The following is a 10,618-nucleotide window of genomic DNA, read 5'->3' on the forward strand; positions in this document are numbered from 1 at the left end:
TTCAGTGCCTGGAGTGTCGGGGAGCTCCGTTGCGACAGGTAACAGCAACGGGAGCATCTTACTCAACTTTGACAATGACGAGCAGACCAGGCCGAGCAGTTCTGCACAACAGCAACGACTGCAACCGCTCCCACACCACCAACAACAACAGCAGCAACAGCAACAGCATGGTAGGTCAACCGCTGACCCCTGACACAAGTTTGGGAGTTTTTACGAGTGTGGAATAGTAACATTCAGAGCCCTCTGTTTGACTGTCTGTTTGATGTGTCTGCTGCAGGATACCACTCAGTGCCAGACGCCAGCCAGACCATCACCAACAGCCGACTCTACCACGAGTTTGCTGTGCCTCAACATCCGGGTAGGAAACACGATCTGTTGCAAACACCCTTCTTGTGTTACTGGATGCTAGCATTTTAAATAAAGTATATATACTAACATCTTAGTTGTAATGCACATATTTTTAATGCCTTTAATATGACCTTGTTGTTGGTCAAGCCCAGGTTAGGTTTTTTTGAATCCACATAACTTTGTCTATTGTGTTTAAATGTTGACACAATTCGGTGACTCACCGGCATGACTTCTTCCTATTGGCTGTGGATCAGAGTTTTGTCACATTAACCTGACTTATTACTCACACATCCACCTACAGTCGTATATAATGCTTTTGTAATGAAGACGTGTTTCTTCTTGCCCTCCCGAACATTCAGGACTCCTTCTGCACACCAGAGGCGGCATCACAGGAAAGCGGGAGCGCGAGTCGGAACGTGACGGGTCGGGAGAGAAAGATCCGGCGTCCTGCTCCGTGCACAAGATGCAGAGGCAAAGTTCAGAGGTCAGTTCACTGCTCAACGTACTTACACGACACTTGAATCACATGGCATTAAAACTATATTGATGAGTCATTATGGGATGAAAATAAGATCTGGACCCTGCTTTATCTTTCTAAAGCTTCTGTGTATTGAAGCTGAATTTCATATTTTTTTCTCTTTGAGAGGCCAGCGAGAAAAATAATTCTGGTCATCCTTTTTTTACGCCTGATCTAAACTGCTTTCTCTCTGTTAGGGGAAAAGTCTGTTTGTCAGCACAAGGGCCTGTGTCCACTAACGGCGCTTTTCGCTCTGACAGCTTCTATTTTCTGAACAAAACCAAATGCAGTTCAAAACACCCTCAGCATCAGCTGTTTTTTTCTCTCAGTTGAAAATAGTTAAACTTTTTGACACTCGTCAATGTCACTTCTTCCTCACCGACCAATCAAAATCGAAAAGGGGCGGACTTCTGATATCAACTTTGTCAACAACAATGGCGGAGGAGAAGCTTATCCTTTCATGTTTTTCGAGGGTACAATTTCCACGTGTAGATCTGCTGCTAATGCAGGACACAATTCCTTCATTGTTTATTTTTTCTATGAAAAATGTCCTTTAATAAAAGCAAGTATTAAGCATTCAGAGCGATTTAGGACAGACTTAAAGATTAAATCTCAAAGATTCTACGTTTTCGACGTCTACGGTTGTCTCCCTTAGTCACGGTTGTAACTCTTGATTTTCCTGGCTGACGGTTTGCTTCATCTGAGCGTCGAGTTTGTTTCTTTTTCTTTGGATTTTCACTTATTTCATCGATCAGTCTTCAATCTTTTCTTTGTTTGTTCAGCCATAGTAGATTACTGTTTACTCGCAACACTTGCAGAGAGCGGAAAAGCAGCGGCTTAGCTCCGCCTACCCTCTCTGGCAGACCAACCACTGCTGGCTGATGGAAAACCATAATAATACTATATACTGCAAATGCAAAAGCTTTCATCAGTGGACTTAACAGACATTTATTTACGAAGATGAAAATCTTCAAGATTATACCTTTAATGATCGCTACGAAGGGAAGCAGAAGTGCCACCAGACAACTCGTATCCTAGCAACAGTATTCGTTCTGAAATTGAGGTTGTGGCCACTGCAAAAAACGCCGTTGGTGGACACAGGACCTAATTTTTCTGACAAGACAAAGTTTTTTTTCCTAATGTTTAAAAACAGGTTAAAAGAGTTGGCAGGTGAATTTATATTCAGTCCTGATGAGAACACGTTGAAGTTGAGCACTTAGATTTATTAAAAACACTAAATGTGCCAAAACTGATTGGAAAAAGTGAGGATTTTTTGCAGCTTGCAACTTTTTCCCCCACAAAAATGAGGAGTGGGTGTTTTGATGTCACCAGAGTCTGTTGCCCTTTAGACTTCATTATTATTTATAGACATTATTGTCCATGTAAACAAGTTTTAAACCCCCGTGCGGAATGTAAATGTGTGCTCGGCGACTTTTCTCCCACCACAAAGTCAATATTTTTCATGGTCACACAGTCCATTTACAGCAGAGAGAGTCTGCCCAATAAATGTCAAGTACACTAATTATGCAAACAGCACAATGGAAGCAGAGACGGGGAGGTGCAGACAGCTTCTGTCCAATTCAGACGCAGAGCGAACTGCACGGACCTGCGAAATTTGCTTTGTGAATTGGAGGCTCTTGAGACGGAGCAGATAGCAGGTGCAAATGATGCACATTTTATGGTGCTATCAGCGCCCACAATCCATTCTTAGTGAATCCCCCTCCTTGGTGTACAACTTATTGTCCATAAAACTTGTGTATATTATCGTTAAAATAGATAAGGAGTGGGAATTAATACATTTATAATTCATCCTGCTCCTTTTCGAACAGTAGAAGTTGCTGGACGACTTTACTTTTCATACTTTTAATGGCATTTTTGTCTATTTTATCAACATGTTTGGCCTCGAGTTTGGTTTGTGTTCACACGGTAGCTTTTACCAGTGGACCAAAAGATTTGATGCGTGAGGAAACTGCTCTCTGATTGGTCAGAATTTCCACATGGGAGAACTCCCTGAAGTAAACAAGGAAAGAGAACAAGAAGAGAGAGAATCACAGACTTCCATGTTCTGTACTTTTATCTGACGTTGTTCCACAGTCCCGTCAGTTCCACTCTCATTGAGCAGTTTGAACACACCTTTTGTGCGTTTCCACAAGCATTTGTGAAATTGTGTGGTCAGCCATTCTTTCTATTTCCTCGTCGCCCCCCCACGCCTGTCCTCTGCTATTGCTGCCTGGCTGCGTGTCTGTCTCTGCAAGTGTCAACATCCGACAACCCACATTGCACAGTGTTTCCGTTTGCTTCCTATTTTAGTCCCTAATGGTTAATTTGGAAACAGGCCGAGTCCCGTCTTTTCTGGTGGTTTGGTCCACACCAGAGTTTGAATGTGTGTTCTCACCTGTCCAAACAAACCAAAGCTCTCAGTGCAGGTTATACTTATTCAAAGGGAGACAACAGACATCCTGCATCCTCCTTTGGTAGACCAGCCATTCCAATTTTTTTTTTAATGTATCTTTAACACAAATCTAGGGACATGTAAGCTTAGGCTTCAATGCCTCGAGGTTAAGCATCAGATTACATGCTACATTTGGTCCCTATGAAGATAAACTTTGAATAAATCAATAAAAATGTTTTTTCTGATCTTCCCTGCAGACTACCTAGAGCGGGCGTCGATGACACCATCTTGAATCCACATTAGAGTCACCACCTGGCCAGCCGTGAGAGAGAGAGGAAATCCCACCGTCGCCACCTGTCCTCCGAACATGCAGCTCCACACGTGACTGCCTCCTCTTGTGACATTTAAAACTGCCCTCTGTTTTAACCCTCAGAAACTCCCCGGGGTGCAAAGACAAAGGTGAAAATGTGACTGTTATTTTATTTTGGTGCAGGGGCTTTTACATCAACCTCTGACCTCTTGCTCTCTGACCTTGCAGTGAAACAAAAACGCCTCAAACTTAAAGCTCGAGAAATTATTTGTACAAAATATAAATATGTTAAAAAAACTACGTTATTGTCTTAAACTGCGACCACCAGCCAGTATATTCTGTATAATCTGAAGCAGCTATACATGTAAGTAAAAGTATATTTAGCTGTTTTAAGCTGTAACTCCATCGATCACGTGTAAAACAGGCTAATTATGTCAGGGTTTACTTTACTGTACATCCTAATGTCACCATAACACCTGCTGACCGCTCGCTCTCACTCGAACAGAATATTTCGTCTTTACGTTGGAAAAATGCCGTATGATATGTATATTTTTATGCTCGTAAAACGTGTAAATAGGCTCATAGATTTTTAAACACTTTTTTCCCCCAGAAGATGAAAATCAGGACGTCGAAAAACAACGATTGAATCTTATTAAATCATCACCTGTATTCACAATAACAGCCTGTCAGGTTGTTTCAGGGACTTATATCATTCTATTCAAGTCATTTCTCAGCTTCAGTGTCACTAGTTTGGCTGTAAATAAGATCTCCTGCACGCACTGGAGACGTCTGAACACAAACGCGACAACTGACAGTTGATTTTATGGGAACTTCTAACACTGCCTGGCTGCAATGTGTGATCACTCGACTTTTATCGGCAGCTAAAAAACAGTGATTCGTCGGTTTTACACACTTACAGCGACGTATCTGAGGAAAATATACCCGACAAAATATGTCCTCCTCTTATGAAGCCGGTCGACAGATATGCCTCCTTGTAGTTCCCCCTTTTATTTTCAATTTAACTTTATTGAAACAGCATCTTTTATACAAACGTGCAGCGAAAAGTGCTTCACTTATTAGAATTAAAACAAAACAGATGGAAAATGTAAACAAAAAATGCAAGAATTAAGAAAATAACAAGGGATGCACGATATTGGAATTTCTTGCCGATATCCCATACGCCGATATTTTCCAACCCGATTTTCAATACCGATATATTAGGCACATTTCTTCCCCACCTAATAGCAGAGAACATGGAGTCTCCCCTGTAGTGGAATTGATACCATGCCTACTCTTATTGTAGTGGCCAAAAACCGCCATATCGCAGACATCTCACACCTTTCTTCACACTTTATGGAAGAGTTAGTGTTGTAGCATTACGTCAAGCTTTTTTAGGGAATCATTGAGCATTCAGGCGGAATTAAAGCGCTGTTTTATCTGCGGAAAATATTGGTAGAAAATATCAGCAGAAAAATGACCTAACTGCCATTTTTAAGCCATAATCTGCAGATACCGATAACATGCCGATAATATCATGCATCCCTAAAAATAACAACAATCGAAACATGGAAATCAAACGTTATAAATTTAATTTTTTAAACAAAAAACACATAAAAAATGCAATTTTTACATTGTATAATACTATAGAAGACAATCATTAATACTCGGACTCTGCTGTAGCATTACTAACCTGTCTCTAAAGAAAACAAAAGTGTTAAATCCGCCAAATTTTCATGTTTAAATCTGATTTAATTTTGGAGAATACAATGAAGGAGGCTCTAAATTCTACCTTTACCTGGTTATGCTCTTGATTATTTAAAACACAATATGAAGCGTAACTTCTTTAAAACCATGTTTACAGTGTGTCGCTGTAGATCAGTTAGGAGTGACTTTGTCGCTGGCTATTAAACTGCCTTTTTGGAATGTGGAATTATGGGTGAAAGAGTTAGCTCTATTTGTAGTTCTTTGTGGGAAGTGCCACGGTGTGACGTCCGTGAGCTAATTGACATGTAGCCAAATTACTTTTTCTGGGTTTTTTTCAGTCTTTGGTTCTTTAAACGTTAAACGTGTTTCACAGTTCCCATAAACATCAGTCAAACATGAGCAGGCTCTGTTCTGTATGCTTATTGAGAAACACGGGGTCTTCTTTTTCCTCGAAGCATCTCTATTTTTAGGACCCCTGGCACTGTTTCCCAGACATTATGAATCATGTACTGATCGTCTTTATGGTTGATTCTTGATTCACAAAAGTCAGTCACATTTTCACCTCTCTGTTTCCGCCCTCCAAACACCTCATACCTGTAGAATGTCTTGGGTTTCTCCGACGCGTTCTGTGGTAATCTGACCTTGTCTGTTTGTGAAACTCTTGCAATACACAATAAGACATGCTGAAATTCAGAGAGGATTTGGTTTCGAGGGAACTTCTGTCGATCAGCGAGGGCGACAGACGCAGGCAGGTGGTTTCAGTCTCCTCTCAAAGGTGTAAACTTTTTTAAGATTTCTTATAAAAACCAAAAACTCGCTAAAGAAAAAGGTGGGAAAAAAATAAAATACAGGACCGGCGACAGCATCTGATCCAAATGAGCCTAACTAATTCTGTCATGGAAACAGAAACCAACATTCCTCAGTAAGACGTGTACCCTCCTCATGATGGATTTCTGCTGCTGTACAGGGAGTTCAACGATATTTATGTAGGCGACTATGGGAGGAGGATTGTGCAACAGCATTGGAACGATGAAGTCCGTGTCTTATTTAGGTTCAATCCCCCCTTTACTCCTGGTGAGAAGAATGTACGATTCCCCCTGTAAAATACACCCATGCTCATGTTGATATCCCCTCTCCCCTCACACACACACACACACGAGACAGTGACAACTCTTACATATACAGATAAATACACTGTCGGCTCTCCAATGATGTGCACTGTAATCATAATATCCTACAGATTAATTCATTCTGATCTGTCCTCCTTTCTTTATGTTTTTACGACATATTTTTTTTTGTTTTTATGCAGGAAAAAGACTAAAAGTAACAATATAAAGGGTCGCATTAAATGCAGCCCAGCTCAGTTAAGACCTGCACATAAAGACACACTACAAAGTAGAACATAAACAGGTAATAAAACGGTAAAATATGAAGCTGTCCTGAGATAAACACTTCTTCAGTTATGATTAATGAAGTTCAGGCGGAAGAAGACACAGCCAATTATCGGCACATCAGAAAATATGAAGGCTACCGAATAAAGGAAAATTAGGAACTCAGGTCGATCTAGTCTTTGCTCCTGAAAAGAAAAAGCATTATACGTATTTTGGGGAATTTATAGTTCTCACACACACACACACACACGCGCGCGCGAGCGTTTATCATGATTTATGCTCCAGCACAAGCCTTTTACACACACACACACCTTACCATTCAAACAGACCTCCTGAAACACACACGAGCTTATGAAGTCATTCAAAACAAACCACACAGATACACACACACACACACACACACACACAGCCTTCTAGATGGTTAGACAGGAGAGAACAGTTTTTCTGCTCAAAGCCTCAATCTGCAGTTAGCATGTACTGTAGAAAACAAAACACTAATTTCTCCCAGTAGAGTGATAAATGATTGACTATTTGAAGCTGTGCATTTTGTGTTTACTTGTTTTTTTAAGAGCCGAGCTCAAAAAGGAACATTTTTTCCTGCTAAAATTTCAAAATAAGAGCGTCTCATAAGAGCGCTATTTGCAGATAAAGTAAAGGCAGATTTTTTTTACAGCTTTAAATTAAATAATCTAAAACTCCAGACATTAAATGATAATTTGGGCATCTCCAGTGATGCTTTAACGAATTCTGAAGTGTCCCTCAAAGGCTTCTGTATTTAATACATGCAGTATACATTTTCTGCAGATTGGGGCTGCAGGTGTAAGATGTCGGTTCGCCGGCGCTCTCCTTAGGACGTTCTGGTTTCTGTGGAGCCGTGATGACTCGTGTACAGTACTCGATATTTGTCCATCTGTGATCATACTGCCCTCGGCTTCAGGAGTAACCTATCGGGGGGTAAAGGGGAGGGAGTGGGAGATAAAAAGTATTGTAGTGTTTCTGTATTATATTTCTGTCTGTTCTCAAGAGGATTTGAACATTTTGTTTTTGTAGCTTTTATCACTATGGAAAAAAAACAAGTTGAACCAAGTTTTTATTCTTGCTTCGTTTTCTGTCGGTTTGTTTGTTTTGTTCTCCCTTCTGTGACATGAAGGTGAAAACAGATGCCATCTATCATCTCTGTAATGCTCTGTCTCTCCTTGTGTTGTGAAAGGCTTTTCTTGTGCTTGATCGAGTTCATGACAGGAAATTAAAATTGTTACAACTTGACAGCTTTCTCATTTTGTCTTCTTCATCTGCATTGACAAAACTCTTTGACCATTCACTGCTTTAATTACACCTCAGCCCGTGTGTCATGTTCCACATCAGTCTAAGCCTGCAGCAGACAATAGCCCCTGGCAGTTCAAGGCGGGATTATTACGCCTCTGTTACGTTTCGTCTGGGGCGAAGTCGTTCTGCCTCTGAGCCGGCATCAGAGGTAGTGACAGAGGCGTGTAAACAGCGGTGGCTGCAGGGCGAAACAGCGCAGTGTGTGTGTATTTGAAGCACGTGATTTGCTTCTGCAATGCTATAACGCTATTTAAAAAACACGCCGGCGTTGCGTGGTCCAATGTAAGATGGCGCTGAGGTGGACCTGCAGTGTAAAAGGGCTCCTGTTAGCCAGTGCCTACACTAGGTTTTTAAAAAGTATTAAAGAGTATTAAACCATCTTTAAAAAATAAACCCAGACCAAACTGGTAGATGGTTCCCAAGAGCCTGATAATTCGATCAATCAATGTTTATTTATATAGCACCAAATAATAACCAAAGTTATCTCAGGACACTTGTCGTAAAGAGAGGGTCTAGACTGTACTTTTGGTTTATTTATTTATTTACAGAGACCCAACATTAATCCACCATGAACCATAAAATCTTTGAGCAGAACCAGACTCATGGTGAACACACAGACTGGACGGGCCGAGATAGAGGAAGAGGGAGATGCAGAGGGAGACAAACAAAGCAACAACAACAGATAATACAGACTTATGGCTACAGTGGCAATAATAATAGTAAAAGTATGGGGACGCTGGTTTAGCTCAGTTAAAAAGATCCATCCATCCATTATCTTCCACTTATCCGGGGCCGGGGTCGCGGTGGCAGCTGGCTCAGCAAGGTGACCCAGGCCAGACGGGATATATAATCCCTACAGTGAGCTCTGGGTCTACCCCGGGGTCTCCTCCCAGTTGGACGTGCCCAGAGAACCTCCAAAGGGAGGCATCCTAATCAAATGCCCGAACCACCTCAACTGGCTCCTTTCGATGCGAAGGAGTAGCGGCTCTACTCCGAGCTCTGTCCGGATGTCCGAGCTCTTCACCCTATCTCTGAGGCTGAGTCCAGCTACCCTTCCAAGGAAACTCATTTCGCCGCTTGTACCCGCGACCTCATTCTTTCAGTCACTACACAGAGCTCATGACCACAGGTGAGGGTTGGAGCATAGATCAACTGGTAAATCGAAAGCTTTGCCTTCAGGCTTAGCTCCCTCTTCTTGATGACGCAATACTGCACCGATCCATCTGTCAATCACAATCTCCATTTTACCCTCACCAGTGAACAAGACCCGGAGATACCTGAACTCCTTCACTTGAGGCCGAGACTCACTCCCCACCTGGAGGAAAGAGAGAATTAATACATTTAATTACATTAAAAATGACCTGTTTATTGGGCTTTTTGTTTGTTTGTTATGTCTGCTTTAGGTTGAAGATGAGACATTTTTAGGTTATTTTGGTGAACAGTTGAAAGATTATATTCTCTTCTTTCACAGAGAGCCACAGCAGAGAAGCTAAAATAGGATAAATATGATCTATTCTCCTTAAATATCTCAGCAGACGTGCAGCAGCTTGTGACTTTTGATCAAGTGAGTATCGACACCCTCAAGGTTGCAATCATCACTGTAGTTGGGCTTTTTCTGTCCTGCGTGCTAAAACATGCCCGCATTTCTTTGGTCTGTATTCAAATTCTGCTTGTGCTTTCACCTGCTCCTCTCCTTTCTTTAATGTGAGACTTCAAATGAAAAAATAAGAGTTACAAGTACTTTTCTTCAGCACAATGTTAGGTGACTCATGTCTTTCTCTGACTCAAATACACACGTTTTTTTTTCTTCGATGGATTTCCTTGTGCACTGGCCAGCAAAACCACAGCTTAGGGACAAGTTAAATTCAGTATCAGTATCAGTCTATCCATTAAAAAAACTATCTCTAGAAGCATTCTGCATATGAATACAGACATAATAGCATCCAAAGTTGCTGGTCAGACTGATAAAAATAACCAATGGAAGGGAAGTTTTAGACCAGACGTCCTGAATCGTTATCTGAAAGGCCTGAAATTGTCTGCGTCTCCTAGAGGCTATATCTTCATCGGACAACAGACATCTCAGTTTGGGAATGCACGTTATGACTCATTGGTTAGATAAGTCCATCTGTGGCTTCATCCTTCGCTGCTCGGGACACATTTGTTGGCCGCATCTGAAGGAGCCTTCGAATTGGGACAGCCTTCAATCGGACGCAATCGGCCTTTGAAGGCTGCGGCCCCTGGATTGGGACACGGCAAGATGACGAAGTAAAACAGGAAATTATCTTAACAAATAAATACAAATGAAACACAAGACTAAATCATGACAAGAACACAGACGAAAAAACAACAAAAAACAAATAACTCATGACACTCTTGAAGGTACCCTTTTTTCATGCATCTTTTTATAGTAGCATGGAGCTTTAGCGTTTCAAGGTAGCCTTAAGCTTCACTTCAAGATAGTGCTTAGGTTCTGTTTAAAATACACTTTTACTGCTCTTTAATTTTCCCTGCGGCAGATGTTTCACGGTACCCTGAAGCAGCTGTTTATAATACTATTTAGCAGATGTTTTGAAGCACCCTTAGCAGTTGTTTAAGGCACCCTTTAGCAGGTACAATGGTATCTGCAAACT

General features: G+C 41.4%; 1 protein-coding gene across 1 annotated transcript in view; it reads left to right on the plus strand.

The window, feature by feature from the left end:
- Window positions 1–7,928, plus strand: part of LOC138589919 (cryptochrome-1-like) — a 30,972-nt gene extending 23,044 nt beyond the window's left edge. The window contains exons 12-15 of the mRNA XM_069660406.1: window positions 6–170; window positions 278–358; window positions 708–832; window positions 3,515–7,928. Coding sequence (XP_069516507.1) covers window positions 6–170; window positions 278–358; window positions 708–832; window positions 3,515–3,523 — 380 coding nt within the window. The 3' untranslated portion in view covers window positions 3,524–7,928. The remainder of the gene's footprint in view (window positions 1–5; window positions 171–277; window positions 359–707; window positions 833–3,514) is intronic.
- Window positions 7,929–10,618: the final 2,690 nt, after the last annotated feature.

Source organism: Semicossyphus pulcher, unplaced genomic scaffold, assembly GCF_022749685.1.
Source record: "Semicossyphus pulcher isolate SPU_LCO1_2020_fin unplaced genomic scaffold, fSemPul1.0.p SCAF_13, whole genome shotgun sequence".
Lineage (NCBI taxonomy): Eukaryota > Metazoa > Chordata > Actinopteri > Labriformes > Labridae > Semicossyphus > Semicossyphus pulcher.